At 37.1% G+C, this 24,588-nt stretch overlaps 1 protein-coding gene across 2 annotated transcripts; it reads left to right on the top strand.

The window, feature by feature from the left end:
• The first annotated feature begins 9,903 nt into the window (after positions 1-9,903).
• LOC311285985 (uncharacterized protein) lies at positions 9,904-18,088 on the top strand. 2 transcript variants are annotated; one of them, XM_084401928.1, is made up of 4 exons: positions 9,904-11,417; positions 16,219-16,291; positions 16,537-16,693; positions 16,930-18,085. In XM_084401928.1, the coding sequence occupies exon 1, from the start codon at positions 10,497-10,499 to the stop codon at positions 11,412-11,414; it is 918 nt and encodes a 305-aa protein (XP_084258054.1). In that variant the 5' UTR covers positions 9,904-10,496; the 3' UTR covers positions 11,415-11,417; positions 16,219-16,291; positions 16,537-16,693; positions 16,930-18,085. The 2 variants fall into 2 exon arrangements, with proteins under 2 accessions (XP_084258054.1, XP_084258055.1); XM_084401929.1 differs by having other exon boundaries at positions 10,174-11,417; positions 16,786-18,088.
• Positions 18,089-24,588: the final 6,500 nt, after the last annotated feature.

Below are 24,588 nucleotides of genomic sequence, written 5' to 3'. Positions count from 1 at the left end.
CATTACCCATGATGACATATATATATATATATATATATATATATATATATACATACACACACATACTGTACATACATACATATATATACATACATATACATATATACATATACACACACACACTGTGCGTAGTTCTATATTTCTCCATAGCTTTTAATTTGATTATGCTGTTTGCAATGCTTCATGGGATTGTAGTTCCTTCCCTCACTAAAGCTGTTAAAGTACACAGTCTTTTGTCCAATTTTCATAAACTTCTGTGCTTTAAATCAAACTTTGTAATTTTATGATTCACCTCGTGGCTGGTTGGCTTTGTTCAAGACTTATAATGCTTTATCAAAGATTTTTTTTAAATCCCCATGGAAGAAATGAATGGAAAAAATTCAACGCCGCTGAAACGCTCTGTAGCACTCGATTTAAAATAACAGTTTTCTATGTTTATATCTATCTATAAATTACAGAAACGTCTGTCTGTCTGTCCGTCTGTCTGTGTGTGTGTGTGTGTTAACCACATATCTCTCGAACCGTTGGTCCGATGGATTTCAAATTCGACAGGTGTCTTGCCACGGGCACGAGTAAGTGCAGTGCCAAGTTTGATGTTGTTTGGATGATAAATGCAAAAGATATCGTTAAATATATCATTTTTAGAAGGTTGTGGTTTAAAAATAAACATTCTGACATTAGAGGGTTGTATCGGTCAAAGAAGCCCCAAGAAGGTTGTGGTTTAAAAATAAACATTCTGGCATAAACACTCAGTCAGCTACACTGTTTACTTCTGAATATTATAGTTTGGTTCCAGAACGTGATAAATCCATTTTGATTAATTTGAGTAAAAATGTGTTTTCTTTACCAAGAGAGTGGCAAGATGAAAACCACTATTTTCTGTTTCAAACTTTCACATAGCATCTTTGAGTTATAATAACATAAAAAAATTTGATTTTCAAAGAATTATTATTAAAACTGATTATTTTTTCCCAAAAATGCAATAAATTCATGACACTTTTTTTTTTCAAAATGCAATTAATCCATTGAATCAATATAAAAGTTATTTTTTATCATATTGGCACTGTTGAAATCAGCCATCGCTAATAAATATCTCCTGAACTTTTTTGACGGCGATCAGCTCACAAAAACTGATTTTGCACGGGCACTTTGCATTGCTCCCTGAATCTACGCGCTTATTCATTTGTGGATGTAAACTGAATCTATAAGTCAGCTATGCTATTTACTTCTGAATATTATATGGCTTAATACCGTGTGCTTTCTACCACGCACAAATAAAAATGTCACTAAACATTTGCTGCGCAATTGTAACAATGTGCACTCAAACACACCAAACCAACAATTACTAAAAACACACTTAAAAACTTATTTTGCACGGGCATTTTGCACTAGTATTTTAAAATGCAATTCATACCTGTGATGCAAAGTAGCATTTTCAGCACCATTACTCCAGTCTTCAGTGTAATGTATTGTTATTTTTGTCATTGCTGAAAACAGTGCCACTTAATATTTTTGTGGAAACTGTGATGTTTTTTTAGTTTTTTTTTCAGGATTCTTTGTTGAATAGAAAGTTCAAAAGAACAGCATTCATTTGAAATAGATTTTTCATGATTTTGGTTCAGAATCTGGCAAGGAATTCCTTCAATCGGAATGCATTCAAAAACAATTTACATACAGTGTCGGTTAAAGCATTGCCCTTAAAAGACAGCTGCCTATCTAGGCACTGGACTGTGAGGCGGCTCACAGAGCTACTATGTTAGCTGCGATTTTGCCTTGAGTGACATTCTTTACTGAATACGAACTGCTGCAGGGAAGCGCTGGTTTTGGGCAGATGACAACTTTCAGAGGTGCTGACACACTGTTGAGGCGACAATTGATTCCAGAAGAGCTTCTGGGTGTAAAAGGAAGAATTGTGGGTAACATTTCAAAGAAAATATTCCATACTTTGCCATACCACAAGCATCTAAAATGAACGGTTGCTCAACAGCCGTAACAGCTACTTCTGTTCTGACCCGCTTTTCACCATTGGCCATCGACGAATGTTTGCAGCGAATAGTTTGGGTTTAAACAAGCATGGAGATGATCCAAGCGGAATTAAGAATGTCTTATCGAAATCCATCATTCTTGTTCTTGGACACTAACTACCAAATTCTGGGCAGCAAGAGTGATGAGCAAGCGAACCATCACTAAAATACTCAAACCACCATTTAATAAACACTGGAACATAAATACACAGTGTCTAATGAAGTTTGGCTTCTCAACGGGGGAAGACTGCAGTCTTTACTCCGACCCCCAGGCTGGGTTTGAGTACGGGCTAAAAAGTCAATTTGAGCTCGTTCTCAAATTAAATTCTAGCACATTCGCATTAGCATCACTCTAAACTATTCATACATTCAGATTTAAATGCCCTTGACAAAACAGAAAAACCATATAGCCTACTGAGGCATTTTAAACAGCGTATGATTGTAACCATGTGCTGGACTAAATGTTGCAATAGCTTTTAACACTCTGGGAGAAGCAGGGGAGATAAGAGGAATTGATGTTTTTTTAATTTCCTTTCTTTTAAACTTTCTGATTATCTGGTTGTGATTAGGCTGGAGAACACAACCCTAAAAAATAGGCCTACATTTCAAAAGACATTTTCTAAGAATTGTAAGTAGTTCCAACATAAAGTTCCAAACCCGTTTGACTTAATTTTATATGTGCAACACAAAAAAGATGTTAAAAGATAAGTATAGTACCTGGAGGCTGTCAATCATCAAAAAAGGGGCAAAACGACACCCTATAAGCTAGTGATTCTCAACCAGGGGGTCCCAATAACTCTAAAAATGATTTAAATTAAGTCATATTAACAAATTTAATTAACATCCTAAACACAAATTATAAATATGTAACGTCAAACTGACATCTTTTTTAGTTAGTCAATAGTAAGACGTTTCTTGTACTTGGTCACCAGGTTTGCATAAATCTCAGGAGGGATTTTGGTCCAATCCTCTTTACAGATCCTCTCTAAATCCTTAAGGTTTCTTGGCTGTCGCTTTGCATCTCGAAGTTTCAGCTCCCTCCACAGATTTTCTATAGGATTGTGGTCCTAGAGAACCTAAATTCAGATTAAGGTCGCGTTGCAAAACATCTGACTTGTATCGGATTTAGGACCAAGTCCAGTCATGACAAAAACAGATCTGAGTCCAAAAAATGTCCCTGCCACATTTGAGTCTTCACTCTCAGAAAAAAAGGTACAAAAGCTGTCACTGTGGCGGTACCTTTTCAAAAGGTACACATTTGTACCTAAAGAGTGCATTTTAGTCCCTCAAAGGTACATATTGGTACCAAAAGTGTACATATTAGTACCTAAATGGTACATATTAGAACCCTTTTGAAGGGTACTGTCCCAGTGACAGCTTTTGTACCTTTTTTTCTGAGAGTGTTGTCTTGGACAAAGGGGAACCAAGTTTGAACCAAAATCTAAATTGTTATTCGCTAAAAATCATGCTATCCACTTTAGTTTGTGTGCATTGTAATCACTCACAGGACAAGGAACGATGGCATCAATGCCATTACATGAGGCATTACATGACAGTTACATGAGGGTAAGGACTGTAAATTACAGAATTTCTATTTTGGGGTGACCAACCCTTTAAAACGGTCTGTTCAGTCCTCATATACGTTAAGAAAGTGAGAGTCAAACCCACCAGCTGGGCTTTTGTGTGTTTACCAGCTCTATATGGTTCAGGCCTTTCAGCTCAACCAAGAAAGTCACTTTTGCCTTCTCTCACTCAACAGGCAACTTAAAAGGGATTTGAAAAGAAAGGAAACAGACAAGATCAAATGTAATTTGTCTGAATAGTGAGGAAACACTTCTTTATTTTCAGTTCAAAAGGCCTCATAGAACTCTGTAATACCTTAAGCAAACCCAAAGTACATTGAAAGTCTATTCAACAGCCACTTCCTCAAGGCATTAAAAGAAAACCTATACTGGCACGAGTCCAGAGCCCATTCTATTATGAGTTTTAAATGGAGTAAAATGATATTTCACAGACTAATCGCGCATTTATCCACATATAGATTGGAGTTCAGATCTTTTTTTAAACTTACCAGTGTATTATCTTAAAGCTTCCGCTAAGAAAAAAGGAGTCAATTACAGTGTAATAAACAATTTGTCTGTAAATGGCAACAGGATGAACACTGCAACAAAATGACAGTAATATTAATACTGCACTCATCTGAGGTTATCATCCCTAAAATGCAAGATATCACACCGCTGGATGCAGCGATTGATCAATCAGAAACCACTATTCTCAGACTGCTTGTAATATAATACTGATTGTTCCATAATAAAAATATTGGGTAACACTACAATACGGGTGCACTAATATGCAGTAACTAGTGCACAGGTTATCATGAGATAATGTTTGAGTCCTGAAGAACAAAACCATTAATTAATGCATTAACCACATTAGCAATTAATATAGATTAAGTCATATATGAATTGCTATTAATTAAATGTGTCATCATGTATTAATTCATTATTAATAGTGTACATTAATGTGTTAATTACCACAATGGGTCGAAGCCATGTATTTCAACTTCCAGTCGTCTGCTTTAATGAATCATTAGCTAATGATTTGCAAAGAAATATGATGACTTTACTAGTTGAGGCACTATTAAATCATTATTAAGTAATATGTCATCAGTGTTGGGGTTAGTTAATTACTAAGTAATTACTAATTTATTTACTTTTCCCTTGAAAAAGTAAAGTAAGGGATTACTTTACTTAATTTTTCTCTCATTTAATTAGTAACTACTGATGTAATTGCATGAAACACTGTAATACAATAGCGTTTTTTTATGTAACCTTCTCCCTTTACACACTTTGGTCAGTTCAAGAATAATTTATGCAATTGTATATTGTTTATTTTAAAGAATTAAAAGTGCAGTTTATTTTCTATCCTATTGTTTAACTGGTTGAGGTTGATATGGGATTTATAAAGTAATTAGTAGTAAGTAATCCAATACTTTTTAGAGAGAGTAATCTAATTACACTTTTAAAGATTTAATTAGTAGTATTTAATTACCTTTTTAGAGTAAACTACCCAACACTGTACGTCATTATGGTTATGGGTATTGACATCCCCCACTCAATTGTAAGGTCTGTGAGAGTTGCACAGTGAATAATGTGAGAGAAAGTGTTTGTAGGACGGGTGAGTTGGGTTTCACACAAATATAAGCTTCAGTCAGATATATTCCTGTGCCATGAACATCAGGGCACTCCATGCACCAGTTCATCTGGTACAGTTGAATCACGGTTGTGGAAACTGATATCCATGGCTTAGCGTGGATGCCAAAACCAAAATGACATATTACTTAATAATAGTCATGTCCCTCAACAAGAAAAGTTATTACATAATGATATCTTTGCAAATCATTAGCTAATGATTCATTAAAGCAGACGACTGGAAGTTGAAATACATGGCTTTGACCCAATGTGGTAATTAACACATTAATTTAGACTATTAGTCAATAAGGATTTAATACATGATGACGCATTTAATAAACAGCATGACTTAATCTATTAATCAAACAGACTCTTTATTAGTTGCTGATGTGGTTAATGAATGGTTTAGTTCTTCATGAGCTCAATTATCTGTGCACTAGTTAAGCATGCATGTTACTAAATTTTAACATTTATTATTTATTTACACAGCGCAATACTATGATATACACATTATATAGGTGAACAGTGTTTCACAACATTGCTATATCATGTATTGTATCCTTTTTTCACATACCTTAACTACTTGAAAATCTGTTGGGATGTTCCTTGAAAGCGTATCAGGAAAGCTTAGATCCCACTTGACGCCCTAATTCACTGGCATGACAACAAAATGGAAGTTTTAAAGGAGTCAAAAAATCATGTCGAAATCTGTTGCCTCTTACAAATGAAATCCATGTGCACGGAGAATGCCCACTGTCACTCTGAAAAGCATTAGCAGTGTGTGTGTGCGCGCGTGTATAAATATATATACTTTTAATATGTTCCATCTGCCTTTCCATCTTGCCTGATTTTCACACTAAAGAATGATTAGGTGTAAATGAGCAGAGGTGGAATCCAGACTCCCCCAAATATACACCAGGGGATAGTGTCAGTAATAACACAGCAATTTCTCACATAAATAACGCACTCCAACAGTAACGGAGGCAGGACGGCAATGTCCCCTTATAATAAGTGTGATTCAGTGGGACAGAGTGTTTACATCACAGATGTTCCACTTCATGGAGGTCCGAAAGACCATTTAATCGTGTTGTCCCACTTTACCAAAAAACATGACGCAAATAAAACGTTGATTTGGATGCATTTGGCAGAGAACAAGTCTTGATACAGAACCACATTTGTTACCTTGATTCGGGGCTGTAGATGCTTTGAAAATGCCTCTGGGGAGCCGTTGAGGTCTGATTCATCACGCATGCTGGACGTGTTTCTGTTCATATTCATATTGCCGAGAGGTCTTGGCCACTTAGCTGGAATTTTGTCTTCAGAAAGTGAATAAATGGACATTCCGATCTACAGTTATAGAAAAAAAAAAAACATCTGTTAGTTGAACACACTTCAACTAAAATTCCCTTCTTCTGTCTGTCTTCAGCCATGTCTCTGAGGGCCAAATGAAACTCACAAGAAACATTTTATCTAAATGCATGTTGGTAAACCGACACCTGACGGTGAATACGCTTGTGTGTTATTCTTTATTATTAAACATAATCATGCTGCAACACTTCACAATCAATTATGCACAACATGAGAGTAGTGCAAAACCATCACATATGTGTCTTAAACTTCTGTTTATTAACACATCACCAACCAGAATGGTTTTTATTAAGCATAATACTCAGAGCTGGTGCCGTTTTGAGTTATTTAAAGTCAAATAGTATAATATGACAACTGAATTCAACTGAGAGTCAGTTGCAGAATTTCACCAAGTTTCACCGTTCCAGAAGCTATTTGATGCTTACTAAATATGAATATAAGAAATAAAACATTGGAACAAATACATATACATATACTATAACAGCACATGCTCAAAAGACAGAGAAACATAGAGGGTTTACACCAATTTCTCATCATATCCACCCAAGATCTGAGATTTTTATCCCATTTTTCTAAGTAAAGAATAACATCTTAGATAAAAGTGATACTTAAAGGGATAGTTCATTCCCCAAAAATGAATATTCTGTTTCTGTAAATATTCATTTACCCACCTTCATGCCGTTTGAAACCTGTATGGCTTTCATTCTTCTGTAGAACACAAAATACATTTTGAATAAACAGTTTTTGTCCATAGAATGGAAGTCGATGGGGTCCAAAACAACATTGGACCCCATTGACTTACATTGTACGGATAAAAAACTTTTTTCTTCTGAGAAAGTCATACTTTAGAGTATGATGTTCACTGAAGAAAAGAGTTTCTTCATAAAGCTGGAAAGACAAGAGTTGAGTTTATAATAACAAAGAATAAAATTACAAGCTTAGAAACCTGCTGAGACAACTAATGTGGTATATTTCTCCAAATGCATAATAAACATTTATGGAGGCTATACCAAATATCATTTATACACAATAAACTCGAGCCATCCAGGCTATATTATTGAGGACTGAAGAATGAATATATCTCTTCCCTTGGCTAGTCAGCATGTGGCCAAGAGATATAAAAATGTCGGAGGGGGGGGGGGGGGGGGGGGGGGGGACACAAGGACTGGGAAGTAATGGTTTCTGACTGTCCTCCAAGAGCATGATTATCACGAAGTGAGATTCCAAAGCTAAATATGTCTTTGTCTTTTCCGCAGTCATTGCTAATTAAATCTGTGCGATATAAAGCGAGTTTGCATTCCACTAAACTCTGAAAACTGGCTCAGGATTAAACTAGTAGGGCAGCAACAAAATTGCTTGAGGATCCGTTGTGCCTGATTTATAGAGATGTGTGTTTTGTTGGAATTTCTGGACAATGGAAATGGAAACATGCGATACTACTTATTACTCATAAAAGGTTATAAAAAAAACTTGTAAAAAAAAAAGCACACATTTAGCTTTGCCTCTGAGGATAGAGGAATCGCAGTGAACTATAAAAATCAGGATATCTGGAGTGAGCTATAGGCCAGTCTGACTCCCGCTGGAGATCCGTGGGGATCTCATGGATTACCTGAACTTCAGGGTGGGCTGCTGTCTACCAAACACAGATCAAAAGCACTAAAACACAAGAAATCAACTGCAAGGCTCCAAAAGCGCATACAAACGCTACTGCGCCATCGTTGGGACGCACAGTTGAGTTAAAAAAAAAAATCTGAGACCACTAGTGAAAGTCTATCAGTTTTGCTTTCATTAGTGATTTAATACATATTTTAAATGTTAATATCAGTAATATCAGTTTTTTTTCAGGCTTAAATCACAATAAATCACAGAATTTCAATGCAGTCTCAAACTCTGTATAAGGAGTACATATTTTAGCGTTATTCAGAATAGAAACCTGTAATTAGCCATAGAGAAAATATTAAAATAGCAGGAAAAGGACAGAAAATGCAAACTGAATTAAGAAACAAACAAAACAAAACTTTAAAATGTATAAAAGAAAATAATGGAAGTGGAGGAGTTTATGAGAATTAAATATTACAACCAGAATTAGTAAAATAATAATAATAATAATAATATAAAAACGAAATAAATTAAATATATACATACATACATAAATATAAATATACATAATATATATAAACAGTGCTGTTATAGTAACAGATTCTAAAAATTAAGTACTTGTAATTAGATTAGATGCCATTTTAAAATACATAATCATCCATCATATAATCAGTTACTTTTTTTAAAATGATTACATATTATTCACACAACGGCAGTAAAGAATTTATTGATTCTCCCAGTAAAGAATTTATTGATTCTCCCTAATTCTTCTTTTCTATGTTTAAAATTTTTCTTTCAAAAAAAAAAAAAAAAAAGGAAAAGAAAAAAGCATATCGCTTATATACATTCAGAAAGTCTTCTAGTTTTGTGAAATTGCACAGAAACCAGCCACTAGTCAGGTGGCTATACATTTTACATAAATAATATCACTTTTGAGGAGTGTTTTCTCAACTTTCAAATTAACTCAACACATTGATTATTATTTGATTTATCACTCAGTGAGTCATTTAACCATGTATTGTCATTGGAAAGCTTTTTTTCGGCTACACGTTACAGTGTAATTATACATTATAAGTATTAATAATTAACTACATGCACTTACTAATGTGTAAGGGTAGGATTAGGGCTTTGTTTAGGGTTAGTTGCATGTAATTATGCCTAATTTATAGTTATTAAATGCATGTAACAAGGACACATTAACATAAAGTGTTACCCTTTTTTCTTTCAATCACATTTTTATTATAGTTTTTATTATTTGAAAGGAATTTATTTCAATTTTTAAATTATGATTTAATTATTAGCTTTTATCTAATATTTAATGCACTTCATGTTGTTGATAACAAAGAATGGAATATATTTTCTTTGTATTTTTATATCAATATGGTACAATATTATTCTATTCAATTCAACGTGATAAACAAGTTAGGTCAAAAGTAGTCAGATTATATTACCTAAAATGTGTATTGTAAAAGATTATGTATAACAAAAAAAAATGTTGTCATGTAATTTGGAATCAGTAACGGACTGTTTATATATATATATATATATAAGACGTAGGAATTAAAGACATTAAAAAAAAAGGTGCATGTGATAGTATTTAGTATGAAAGTTTTTGCGTAAATATTTTTGGCAACAAAGAACAATGTTGGTCAGTTTTAACCTGTATATTTATTTAAAATGCCTATTGCACACAATAAGCTCCATTGTCTGCTCCGTACAATAGTTAGGGGAGGGGTCAAATGTGCGGTTTTGGAGTTTAATGAAATCACCCTTGTTTTCCGTCCCGATTGCTCCTGTTTTTCCGGAATCCATAAATGAACAATTCCCTCTCATTCACCTCTCAGGTTTAATTCATGTGTTTATTTTTGTTTCGGGACCTGAGGATGAAAGCCTGGCTGGGGGAGGGTGGGCCTGCTTCAATTTCCACTGATTCATTTACGCATCCGCCTTCATTCACAGACTTAAATTGTGTTGCACAATACCAGCCAACTGTATTGTTGATGAAAACCATAAAGGAGGTATTTAATTGGGCTATTGGGCTATAACTGCCTTAATTCAGAAACCTTGTTTTTCTTCTTTACACTCTTTTACAAACGAACTTTTTCATTTTTATAGCGTGTGAACATATCTGGAATACTATTCTCCTTAAAAAACAATCGGATTGCTCTGATATCGCTACATATATCCAACCTTTCGAACTTCCGCTACTAGCCTTAGCCCGCTAGCATTACACGCGTGGTCGCGCCTATCGATCGACTTATTTACACCCGTATCACTGAAAGCTATAATTCGCCATTATAGCACATCTGCTATAATGGCGAATATAACGGATGTGTGTCTAACGTTACCTTTGAGTGCAGGTGAGGACACATTCGAGCTGCATTCTGTGCAGTTAGAGCTGGAATCCGTGGAGAAGCAGATCCGCGACCTACTAGTGAGAAAGGCCGAGCTACGAGATCGACGTTTCGCGCTTGAAACATCACGCGCCGATGCTCAAAAGTCAGTGGTTAGTAACCTTTTGACTCCGACCTCGTCTACTCCATGTGTTTCTCTGCCCAGGATGCGATCATCCCTGGTTTCATTCACTCCGGCACCGACACAACAACATGGACCCTGGATGATTCCACAGCGGAAGACGCGGGCCAGGACCAGAGCTAGGACCTCTCCGCCCCTCCCGGCCTTCGAGATCTCCACCCAGAACCGCTTCTCCCCTCTACGCGAGACGGAATGCGACGCTGTGATCATCGGCAGTTCCATCGTCCGGCATGTCCGTGCTACCATAGGTAAAGGTAAGGTTCGCACTCACTGCTTTCCTGGTGCTCGTGTTCTCGATGTCGCTGCACAGGTTCCCGGGATTCTGAACGGTGACGAGCCCGTCGGAGCTGTCGTGCTGCACGCGGGAACGAACGACATCAGGCTACGGCAGTCGGAGGTTCTGAAGAAGGACTACAGGAGCCTGATCGAGACGGTACGCAGCACATCGCCTGAAACAACGATCATCGTGTCTGGACCGCTTCCCACCTACCGACTAGGACACGAAAGGTTCAGTAGATTATTTGCTCTAAATGAATGGTTAATGTCATGGTGTAATGAACAGAGACTGCTCTTTGTAAATAATTGGAATCTTTTCTGGGAGCGACCTAGGCTCTTCCGTGCTGATGGCCTTCACCCCAGCAGAATCGGAGCGGCTATTCTGTCGGACAACATCTCCAAGACGCTACACACCATATGACTAGTAAGTCAAAGTCCAAATCACACTCTTTGCTGTCCAAACTTAATTGATATAAGTACCAATGTAGAACATTATATTGAAACTGTGTCTATTCCTCGTTTAGTGAGATCAAATAATAAATCTACTGCAGGATCTAAGAAAAATCTAATTGTGATTAAACCAGAAAATCTCAATATTAGTGAACAAAAACAATTTATAAAGCTAGGTCTTTTAAACATCAGATCGCTTACACCTAAGGCGGTTATTGTAAATGAAATGGTCACAGATAATAGTTTCGATGTACTTTGCCTTACTGAAACCTGGCTTAAACCAAATGATTATTTCGGTCTTAATGAGTCTACTCCACCTGGATACTGTTACAAGCATGAGCCCCGTCTGATTGGTCGTGGCGGTGGTGTTGCTATAATCTATAAAGATATTCTTACTGTTACTCAGAAAACAGGTCACAGGTTTAATTCGTTTGAAGTACTTGTGCTAAATGTTACTCTCTTAGATGTAAGAAAGAAATCCATATTATCTCTAGCCTTGGCTACCGTATATAGACCGCCTGGGCCTTACGCTGATTTCCTAAAAGAGTTTGCAGACTTTCTCTCAGATCTTTTGGTCAATGTCGATAAAGCATTAATTGTTGGAGATTTTAACATACACGTAGATAATTCAAATGATGCTTTAGGGGCTGCGTTTACAGATTTATTAAACTCCTTTGGGGTCAAGCAAAACGTAACTGGTCCCACTCATCGTCTTAATCATACGCTAGATTTAATTATATCACATGGAGCCGATCCAACCGATATAGATATTATACCGCAAAGTGATGAAGTCACTGACCATTACATGGTCACTTGCATACTACGTACCGCTGAAATTTGTCATGTTGCGCCGCGTTATCGACCAGGCAGAACAATCCTTCCAACAACTACAGATCATTTCTCAAATAGCTTACCTGATCTGTCTCAGCTGCTCAGTGAACCCAAACAAACAGATGAACTAGAGGAAATGACTAGCACTATGAGCACCATTTTCTCTAGTACATTAGACATCGTTGCACCAATTAGATTAAAAAAGGTTAGAGAGAAAACTAAAGCACCATGGTACAACAGTGTTACGCATGTTCTAAAGAGAGAAACTCGTAATTTAGAGCGTAAATGGAAACAAACTAATCTAGAGGTCTTTAGAATCGCGTGGAAAGACAGTATGTCACGTTATAAAAAGGCCCTAAAAGCAGCCAGGGCTGAGCATCTCCGCAAACTAATAGAAAACAACCAAAACAATCCAAGGTTTTTATTTAACACCGTCGCTAGACTAACAAATAAACAGACGTTACCGGAGCAAAATATTCTGTCACAGTGTAGTAGTAATGATTTTATGAATTTCTTCACTGAGAAAATAGAAAGCATCAGAAACACAATTGTAAATGTACAATCTTTAATGGTGTCTTATGATTCAGCCTCAATTATCACCCCGCAAGAACAATTACAGCGCTTTGCAACTATAGGACAGGAAGAGTTAAATAAACTTATCATTGCATCTAAACCAACAACGTGTTTATTAGATCCAATACCAACTAAACTACTGAAACAAGTGTTACCTGTAGTGGAAGAGCCTCTTCTCAACATTATTAACTCGTCTTTATCCTTAGGTCATGTTCCAAGAATATTCAAGTTGGCAGTTATAAAACCTCTTATTAAGAAACCACAATTAGATCATAATAACCTAGCAAATTACAGACCCATTTCAAATCTTCCATTTATGTCTAAAATACTAGAAAAAGTTGTGTCCGCTCAATTGTGTTCTTTCTTGCAAGAAAATGATATCTATGAAAAGTTTCAGTCAGGATTCAGACCGCACCATAGCACAGAAACTGCGCTCGTTAAAATCACAAATGATTTACTTTTAGCTTCTGACCAAGGCTGTATCTCAATACTAGTTTTACTTGATCTTAGTGCTGCGTTCGATACTATAGATCACACAATACTCTTAGACCGACTACAAAACTACACTGGTGTTCAGGGACAGGCATTAAACTGGTTTAGATCGTACTTATCAGACCGTTACCATTTTGTCTGCGTAAATGGGGAAAAATCGAAGATAACGTCAGTAAACTACGGTGTACCGCAAGGATCTGTGTTAGGCCCTCTGCTATTCTCAATATATATGCTGCCACTTGGTAATATTATAAGAAAACATGGAATTAATTTCCACTGTTATGCTGATGACACTCAATTATATATTTCATCACGACCAGATGAAAACGCTAAATTATCTAAATTAACAGAGTGTGTTAAAGATATAAAATACTGGATGACATGTAATTTTCTGCTATTAAATTCAGATAAAACGGAGGTATTACTTATTAGTCCAAAAAACTGCCCACAAAACCTCTTACAATACAACTTTAACATCGTAGGATGTCCTGTTACTTTATCCTCTACAGTAAAAGACCTGGGTGTTATATTAGACCGCAACTTGTCTTTTGAAAATCATATTTCATATGTTACAAGAACAGCCTTTTTCCACCTTAGAAACATTGCTAAGCTACGTAACATGCTATCTGTTTCTGATGCAGAAAAGTTAGTTCATGCATTCATGACCTCGAGACTAGATTACTGTAATGCTTTATTAGCTGGTTGTCCTGCATCCTCAATAAACAAGCTACAGTTAGTCCAAAATGCCGCCGCTAGAGTTCTTACTAGATCAAGAAAATACGATCATATAACACCAATTCTGTCGTCTCTACATTGGTTACCTATAAAGTTCCGTATCAATTACAAAGTATTGCTACTGACCTATAAAGCCCTAAATGGTTTAGCTCCCGTGTATTTAACGGAACTTCTATCGCCCTACAATCCATCGCGCTCTTTAAGATCACTAAATTCGAGGCTTCTGGTCATTCCTAGGATATCTAAGTCCACTACAGGAGGGAGAGCTTTTTCACATTTAGCTCCTAAACTCTGGAATGGCCTTCCTGATATTGTTCGAGGCTCAGACTCGCTGTCCCAGTTTAAAACTAGATTAAAGACGCATCTCTTCAGCCAGGCATTCACATAATACTTACATTTTATACTACAGTTGAGACGACTCGACGCGGGCGATGTTTATGCCCTAAATCAATACATGATTAACTAACTGTATTTCTCTATGTACATTTCTGAAATGCACTTTCTGTAAAGCTGCTTTGAAACAATATGTATTGTGAAAAGCGCTATACAAATAAATTTGAATTTGAATTTGAATTTGAATTTATCCTCTACTTAAATCCTGCACTGTACCCAGTCTGTTAGGGATTGTTCACACATACACACAACTCATACACACGGCCTTCTCCTGTTGCACCGGCTGTCTCCTGCGGAAAGTGCGCGGCCAAATAATTACAGCTGCTCATGATCAAAGCTAGAACAATGTCCAAGACAAATACAATCGCGGCATCGAATAGCACCACAGCAGATGATATATGGGAAATAAAGATTGCCAACCAGGTGCTCAGCCAACAAGCCCTGGCTGAAACAGAGCCACTATGTGTTACTAATAAAAACACATGGCTAAATGCCAAGCAGATGTAACTACACACTCTTTTATCAGTTATTAGTTATGCGAACAAAGCTCAAATAATCTGCGATGCCCTGGATGTGAGAGTTTGTTCACGCAGTGTTTTGGGACATCATACAAACAAACACAATGTGTTGTCAAGATGAGCACATTGCTGACGGATGTGTTTATGACCTCATAAAGCTCCCGGTCTATTTGCATGCTGTCAGGATAGTATCTTCAATTTGAATGCAAATGCCAGTTTGGTCAAATATCATCAGATTGTGTTTATTTATGGCCCAATACCGTGCGAGAGAGCACATAAAGCAGCAAAAATGACCTCACAACCTCAATTTTAGAAAGGTTAAACCTCACAGGGCAACTGACAACACATAGCACTGTATTACAAAGTAGCAGGTATATTTAGGTGTTTATTTATAGTAAGCCATATAGCTGATGCTTATTGATTTCTTAAGCGATTTTTCAATGCCAAATTATTTTTTCTTCTTATTTGTGTCAAAATACCTACCTCAGTTGCAGAGACGACTACAAGTCAGTCATTCAAAGATTGATTTCTCTGAAAAGAAAACATTGCTCTGTTTATCGAACATCTCAACCAGCACGACTCGCAAACATTGGTTCAACCAATGGCGCACATTTAGGGCAGGACTAGGATGTTTGTTTCTCCAACAATGGGTCTCATTCCCTAATAACTGCATGGATTATTCATTTTTATATGCACAGGAAAACTGTCCACAATAATTTTCTGCTGAAAGGTCCTGTTTTTCCTGTGTTTTTGAAGCTTTGATTGTGTTTAAAGTGTGCAATATAACATGTGTTCATGTTTCGCGTGTAAAAAAAACACAGTATTTTACAGTAAACGCAACTCTTCCTCTTCTCCGTGGGAGCGCAACAAGACCACGCCCCCTTTTTTGTGTGTATTCCTGTGGGCGGAGGCTAGTCAAAAAACTGTTCTAGTGACGTCATTAAAGCAGGAAGTAGAGGGATGTAGTCCAAACCGGCCGTTCGCTGTATGCTTTGAAAGGGGACTTCTGTTAAATAAAATATCTCGCTTGGCATTGAACTTTGAGCTTTATAATTTTACAGGTATTATTTATGCTCTAACAGCAACATTACACACTAACTAAAGTTTGAAAAATGGGATCACGAAGAACAGGACCTTTAATTCACAACACATATTCATGCACATAAATAATATACATTATAAGTATACAGTATAAAAATGACAGATATGTGATACTTTTGACACAACCACCAGATCCTTCTGTCAACCCTCATGGCGAAGGGCATCTCAGGAACCGAACTCCAATGGTTCAAGTCTTACCTCTCAGGTAGGTCCTTCAGGGTGTCAGATTTTCAGATTCCTTTATTTGTCATTTTTATGCTCCATATAAACACCACCGTTATGTGTAGGAGTGAGAAGTTGCAACATCTAGCTACTGGGGTGCCTCAGGGCTCAGTGCTTGGACCACTTCTCTTCTCCATCTACATGTTATCACTAGGGTCTGTCATTCAGAAACATGTTTTTTCCTATTACTGCTATGCTGATGACACACAACTCTACCTCTCATTCCAGCCTGATGATCTAACGGTAACTGCTCGCATCTCAGCCTGCCTGACAGACATTTCTGGCTGGATGAAGGACCACCAGCTTCAACTAAACCTTGCGAAGACAGAACTGCTTGTGGTCTCAGCCAACCCAACACTGTATCACAACTTCTCCATTCAGCTAGGTATATAACTCCATCCAGGTACACATAGTAATAAATGTGGTCTGTGAAGTTTAACTGATCATTAATCACAACTCCAACCTTGGACTTCACAGACCACATTACTAGAACTGCCTGGTCCTGCAGATTTGCCTAATATAACATTTGGAGGATCAGGCCCTTCCTATCAGAGCATGAACAACTCCTTGTCCAAGGTCTTGTTCTATCCAAACTGGACTATTGTAATGCTCTCTTGGCAGGTCTTCCAAGCTTGCACTGTCAAACCTCTGCAACTGATCCAGATGCTGCAGCAAGAGTCTTTAACGCAAGCGCCCGCCACACCTCTCTTCATGAACTCGCAATGGTTGCCAATTGCATCAAATTCAAGGGACTGATGTTTGACTACAGAACAATCACTGGCTCTGCACCCCTATACCTAAACTCAGTACTCCAGACCTATGTGCCCTCCAGAAGCTTGCGTTCTGCAAGTGAACAGCACCTTGTGGTGCCATCCCAAAGAGACACAATTTCTCTTTCATAGACCTTTACCTGGACTGGTCCCGAGCTGCCAGTTTTTAAGAAATGGTTGAAGATGCATATTTTTCGTCAACACTTCACCCATTCATTCATTAATATAAACACTTACTATTCTATATCTATTTTTTTTTAAACTTGCTATGTGTACTGTGCTAGACTAACTGTGACTAGTCATAGCACTTGCATATTTGTTGCTCTATTGTTGGTTTAACTGCTTCTATTGCTCTCCTCATTTGAAAGTCGCTTTGGATAAAAGCGTCTGCTAAGTGATTAAATGCAAATGTGATTTTTGCATAAGTTTCAGGTTTTTTTATACATTTTTTATTTATTTAGAATATACACACTTTGAAATTGCTCACAAAATGTAAACATCAATGACATGTAAACAGAAAAAAAACAAATGAAGTCCATACTTATCTAACCAGAAAACTAGCCAATGAGAAATATTTTTTCTTGTGGTGAGATGGTGCTTTTAAGTCTTTCTGGGAAGTTTGTATTTATGAGTTGGGAATTCGTAATTTCAACTTCACGTGCAAATAACTTTTGGCGATGTATCATTTCTACAAAAAATAAATAAATACAGCAACATTTTGGTGCTGTAAACTGAATCGTTATACACTATATCATTTAATACTATTATATTTTGTGCATACGTGTACATTTTATTGAGTTTTCTCAGTGACACGTCCCCATCTCGTAAACTTGGGGCTAAAAGAAAATCCTGAGTTTCACCACACTTTATGGTGTGGTTCATGTGGGTTCAAATCTTTACTACAATCTTGATTTGACATGACTTAAAAGCACCAAAAGGGCATGTGCTTGAAATAAACAAAATGGCTTTAATACACTTAAAATTCTTATCGTTAATTTCCCAAGGTCTTTAATTTTATTCCTAAGAACTAAATTAAACATTTTGAGGAGTATAACATTCCTCGATATAAATGACCCAAGCTACCTAATGACCCTTTAGCTAAGATAAAATACATTTACGAAGGCAAAACATGCTAAATCATAAGAGTGACTTAAATCTACTCAATTTATACCACTAAACTCTTAAACTGTTGCCATTTTTGCTAGCAACAATCACTAGAAAATTAGCCTGTGATTACTGGCGCTAGATACGCTTGCTTACCCTCAAGGGTGGTCTGTAACTAGTGACGAACAAATAAACTGAAGGATTAACGCTTGTTTCTTTACTCGCAGATAATCTCATTCTCCTGATTGAGGAAGAAAAGATAAATAGAGCACAGTGTAGCATCAGGACTCATTCAGATGGCGCTGACGCAAGAGGCACCTCAATACAAGCCATTACATTTGAATACAGTGGCGTGTCAGTGAATGGCAATGGCTTATTAATGCACCATTATGACCTGCAAAACATACAGCAGATGATAGCATCAACATTACCTTCGTCATCAACTCATTGTGGCCAAAAGGCATTAAGAAGCGCTGACAGCTTTCAATCTTCCGGACAGATTCACTGCAATTTCCCTGTCGCAAATAACGTTACTGGGTGCAGTGCATTACCTGAGAAAAACACATGCAGACACACAAACACACAAAATCACAAGTCTGGTGGCGTATTGTTGCTATTTCTGGTCATGAAACCACTTAGAAAGGCCATTTGTGTGACTTGTTATTGGACCTGACATGGGTAAAGCTGAAGTCAGTGCTATAAAAGATGCATTCGCACAGTGATTTGAAGCAGAAAACCACCTGGGAAGTCAATTTCAATGAGATTTGGCAATTTGAAATGATGCGACTGAAAGTTTATGCAAATAAATAGGTAACTCACAATATGTATGAAGGCCTCCTGACAGAGTTGGGTACTGTTGCGTAGGGGTGCTAATATAGTGGCCAATATTCTAAGATAATGTGAAGCAAATTAATAACTCGCTTGAAAATTAGGCAACAAGAAATTAATACTTTTCTTCAGCAAGGACAAATTAACAGTAAAGACATTTAAAATGTTACAAAATATTTATATTTCATTTAAGATTTATATAAATGCTGTTCTTTTGAACTTTTTATTCATCACAATTAGTATTGGGTGTAATGCATAATTAAATAATTAAATACTGTAATTTTCCCTTGAAAAAGTAAAGTAAGGGATTACTCTTAAAAAAACAACAACAAAAAAACAACAACACTATACACAACTATACAACTCACCAGAGTCTGTGTGGCCTTGTTGAATTTGTAGCAGGTGAAATATGAAAAAAAGGACCTTCAAGATTTCAGTTTGCCAGCTTTTTAAATATATGAGAGTATTGAGGTAGGGACACAGATGTGAAACCTTAAAAAAAGAGAGAGAAATTTAAAATAAACACCCTCTTCCTTCAGTCAGGACCTAGCTGCAATGTTTATTTAACTTACCAGATAAAAAAAAAAGCTTGAGTAATATATTTGACCATTTCCCAGCTCACTCCTGACTCCTGGAAACGGCAGATTTCAGAGGTTCCTGTCATTTAAACACAATATGCATCACACGGTTTGTGAACAGCCTTTAGGCGTGCCGTCTGATACTGAGACGACAGAGTTTGAATCTTTTGGAAATGACAAAGATCACTTTCGCTTACCCAGGTAGATGGCATGAGGCTGGAGCGTTGCCATAGTTTGAAGAGTTTGAGGAGTGCGAGAGGGTTGACTCAAGTCTCACGGGACTCGAATCTTCGTCATGTCATGAAACAGATGCGTCTCTTTGATGTGAACATGCCAGGCTGTAGTATTTGATGTATGATACCCCTATATCCATGTGATCTCTACATCAAACCCCTCACATCTGAGGTAATGCCCTATATATCAGATTTTAATATCTGTAGATACTCCAAACCGGATGAAGGCAGATTAAAAAGTAAAAGAATGTAGTCACTGAAAATCATAATGTTTGTGACTGACGTCTCAAGTATCAGACGTCGCAGGAAAAGACATGTGGAAGAAGGCAAATATTTATATAAGCCATGAAAATCACACGGGAACATCAGCACTCTCATTTAATCACACATTTAAAGAGAAGACTTAACTAACAGCTAGTTGTTATAGAACGTGTAAAGCTGCGGGAACAGAGTTTGGGTCTCCATTGTCCTTCTATAGGAGGGAGATTTTGTCGTGGACGGCTTTGAATGCAAGTAAAAGCAGATGCAGGGGAAATGTGGCTGGGCTTCATGTAACCGTTTAATCTACCGATACAGCCGATGATGTCACATGATGGAGTGGTGACACTAATTAGTCATGGAGGATTGAAGTAATGCATGCGAGTTTTCGGGCACTTTCCACAAATGGGTACAAAATAGGACTTGGAACTCTTTAAGTGTCAGGCAAAATTGTTTGACAACAAAGATTCAGACAAAAGGGGGGCATTATCTTCAGAAAATGGTTAACCACACCAAGAGGTCAAGGTAGATATGAGTTTTATGAGCAGTCGCCAAACATTTAAATCTTGTTCCAAAATCTTTTACATATAAAATTGCAGGTGTAAAAAAAAAAAAAAAAAAGTTAATTAATTAATTAATTAAAAATTAAAATAAAATATTTTTGAAGCAACTCACATTACTATGGAAGCTTGTTTCCGCCACTGAATAAAACATTTTAAAAGATAATTGCGACTTTTTATCTCACAATTGCGAGTTTACATCTCGCAATTCTGACTTTATTTCTCAGAATTGCGAGATATAAAGTCAGAATTGCGTGAAATAAAGTCAGAATTCTGAGATATAAAGTCAGAATTCTGAGATATAAAGTCAGAATTCTGAGATATAAAGTCAGAATTCTGAGATATAAAGTCAGAATTGCGAGATATAAAGTCGCAATTGCGTCTTATAAAGTCAGAATTCTGACTTTTTTTCTCGCAATTGCGACTTTATATCTCAGAATTCTGACTTTATATCTCAGAATTCTGACTTTATATCACGCAATTCTGACTTTATAACACATAATTGCGAGTTTATATCTCGCAATTCTGACATCTTTTCTCAGAATTGTGAGATATAAAGTCCAATTCTAAGGGGGAAAAAAAAGACGGATTTTATTTTTTTTTTTACCTTAGAATAGTTTATATCTCACAATTCTGACTTTATAACACGCAGTTGCGACTTTATATCATGCAATTCTGACTTTATATCTCCCAATTGCGTAATATAAAGTCAGAATTCTGAGATATAAAGTCGCAATTGCGAGAAAAATAGTCACAATTCTGACTTTATAACACGCAATTGTGACTTTATTTCACGCAATTCTGACTCTATATCTCGCAATTCTGACTTTAAAACACGCAATTGCGACTTTATTTTACGCAATTCTGACTTTATATCTCGCAATTCTGAGAAATAAAGTCAGAATTGCGAGATGTAAACTCGCAATTGTGAGATAAAAAGTCGCAATTATCTTTTTTTTTTTTTTTTTTGTGGCGGAAACAAGCTTCCATACATTACACTGAAAGTATACTTAAAAAAAAAAAAAAGTCAGTTCATGCATTCCCTAGGAGTCGAACCCATGACCATTGCATTGCTAAAGCACCAAACAATACTATATTGTATCAAATGAAATGAAATATGAGATGAATAAAAAAAAATAAAAAAAAAATTGACAGTGTTGTATGGTTGAGCTTGACAACTGCAGTCAACACTAAAATTTGTGTAAAAATTGAGATTTAATGATTGTCTTTTTTAAGTTGGAAAGTCATGTGGTTGCATGCCTTTTTCTTTTTTTTTTGGGATAATAATTAGTCATAATTTTCGTTCTCTAATGAACTTGATATCAATTCAATAGATAATGTAAAATTCATGACGTTTTAAAGGAGTCATAATGTAGAAATTTCACTTTTCCACGAGAATCAATGTATGTTATGATTGCATAATGATTGTACACTGGCCGGGAAGCCGATATTTAAAAGTGAAGCGTTTGTTTACCTCGGGGTTTGTAAAATAGGCCACGTGCACGCGCACGAAAAAACGAGATTTTGATTTCTTCCCCCTCTTGACGTCAAGACGGGGGAGGATATACCAAATATGGACACCGCAAACCTATGCCGCGGGAAGCCCGCCCCTCTCCCCCTCAGATTCAGTTTAGTCGACTCGAGAAAGATGGAGAAACCGAGTGTAGCCTACACTTGAGATGCTCTGTGGGTGACTGCCACAAACAACATGCAAATGTGTTTTATCTACCAAAAACGGACGAAACTATCAGGGAACAGTGGAGGAAATTCATTTTTAATGACGCTGTCCCAACAACTCTTTCAAGTGGCGTATCGTTAGGTGTGTGTGTTAAACATTTTACACCGGAATCATTTACAAATTTGGGGCAGTATCAGGCGAACTTGGCCTCGAAGCTCCGTTTGGGAAAAGGTGCCATCCCAACCATCAGGGACTTGCCAGAAATTGAAAAAGTAAGACTGTGTTTTTATTGCTCTACTGTGGTTAACAAATAGCAGCTAACAGCTAATGCGGCTATTGTATGTAACGTTACCTTCGAGGTAAACACGGGGAATGGACTCTACGAATGCTAGCCACATCTTTCCACTTTGTTTTACACTAGCAGCTACAGTAGTGACGGTACAGGAGTCCATGCTCAGTGGCTAAAACTGTTTAAATGCAAGTATAACATCACGTTGCATGTCTAAAGAAGAAACATATTGAATGTCTAAATAACCACAACGTGAAACAAGGCAAAAACACCACATGATAGTAAAAATCTCAAAACCACTGTAAGCTGATAAAAAAAAAAAACTACATCTCCGTTAATGTAATCTACATTAAATAAAAGGTAAATTTATGTGGGAGAAAATAGCAACACACGTTTTTGCTCGAACTGATGTTAATGTATGTCTCAGTCAAAATGATTGTCTTTACCATTCAGAGACATCTTGATGTAGACGTGCATCCAACAACTCTACATCTTCCCTTTCCAGCTCTGGTTCAGAGTCCGGCTCAAACATGTACGGTTGAATCCCATATGTCGCGGCCGGGTCGGGTTCTGACAACTTGCGCCATGTCAGTTTGTAATGATGCTGAAGTTACCTGCGGTGTCAACCCCCCTCCTTCCTGCAACCAATCAACGCGCCCCTCATTTGCATTATTATAATGACCGTCCACGACAGCCAAAACATCGCATCAGATCTCGCGAGACAATAATGCCTTTAGAAATAAGGGTCTGAGGGGCTCTGTGGTGATTTTTTTTCCACTTTTCTTTTTTAGAAGTGCCTGAAAGACTATAATAGAGCATTGGGTACCAAAGTTAAAACAACATTATGACTCCTTTAAATTGTCAGATACAGTAACGAAGGTCAAGACAGATATGAGCAGAAAAAAAAGCCCAAAATCAACATTTTACAGTAAAGTACCCTATTTGTGGAAAGGTATCAGGTATTTAAGCAAGTCATACCTTTTCAAAGACATGAACTGTCTCAGCAAAACGGTCCAAGAGTCTGTACACTTGGAAATAAACTACAATATATGTTATTTGTCAGGAAAACACTTGGATGTCCTAACAAAGACGTCTGTCAAGAACAACAACAAACATTTGTACCACAATAATTCTTTCCCCATCACCTTTCAAAAACAACTGCACTAACTCATCTGTCTCTATGAGTTAAGGATATTGTAATGATTTCCACATGACTTGATGCGTTTACCTTTATGGTGGTTTGCATTTTCAGCACTGGAGGGGAGGTCAAACGGGCCGAGAGCGGCAAAGACAAGAACCAGGTGCTACCGAGAGCTGCTTCCCTGTCTGTCAGTATCAATAAAGCCTGAGTTAGCTGAAGGAAAAAAAGCAGTTGGTATTTACAAACATCATTTACGTTACGAGACTGAATGAACCGTGTAGAACAGAGATAAATTGGGTGTATATCATATTGAATTATTTCTGGCACATTTTGTATCTCGACTGAAATGATTAAATCAAGTGGACTTATTAGAACATAGGTAAACTGATAAAGAGGGAAAAAGTAACTAGGACACTGTTCATGTTCATATTGAAGTGCTATTCAGTCATGGTGAAAGCCCCGCTCGACGCAGTTGAGAGATCGAACAAGATCTGGCAGAGGGAAACATGACGGCTGGCACATTTGGACATTTCATCTCTGAGCTGGAATCAAAGGACATGCAGGATATTCCTGAAAGAGTCTGGATTAACCCTAGGTGTCCCACTTTCACAGGAGCACGACTGCATCTGGAGGCCAGCTGGGCTTGTGTGTATTTTCTGATATATTTCATTGACCTTGTACGGCAGCTGCACACGGCACTGTTTAACTGCGGGAACTGGGGGAAAAGTACATTATGATCAGAGATGGTTTCATGTCTTTGTCTATGAATCCAGATACATTTTGAAAGAGCATCTTTTTCTCTAAGGTTTGGCCTTCCGTCCACACTGAGATGGCTTTTTTG

The sequence above is a fragment of the Rutilus rutilus genome (genome assembly GCF_951802725.1).
Source record: "Rutilus rutilus genome assembly, chromosome: 2".
Lineage (NCBI taxonomy): Eukaryota > Metazoa > Chordata > Actinopteri > Cypriniformes > Leuciscidae > Rutilus > Rutilus rutilus.
Note: the sequence above shows the minus strand (reverse complement) of the source record. Positions and strands in the feature narration are given on the sequence as shown.

What these genes read in the sequence shown, in the direction of transcription:
- LOC311285985 (XM_084401929.1), top strand. Translation starts at nt 10,497, where the DNA reads ATGGCGAATATAACGGATGTGTGTCTAACGTTACCTTTGAGTGCAGGT.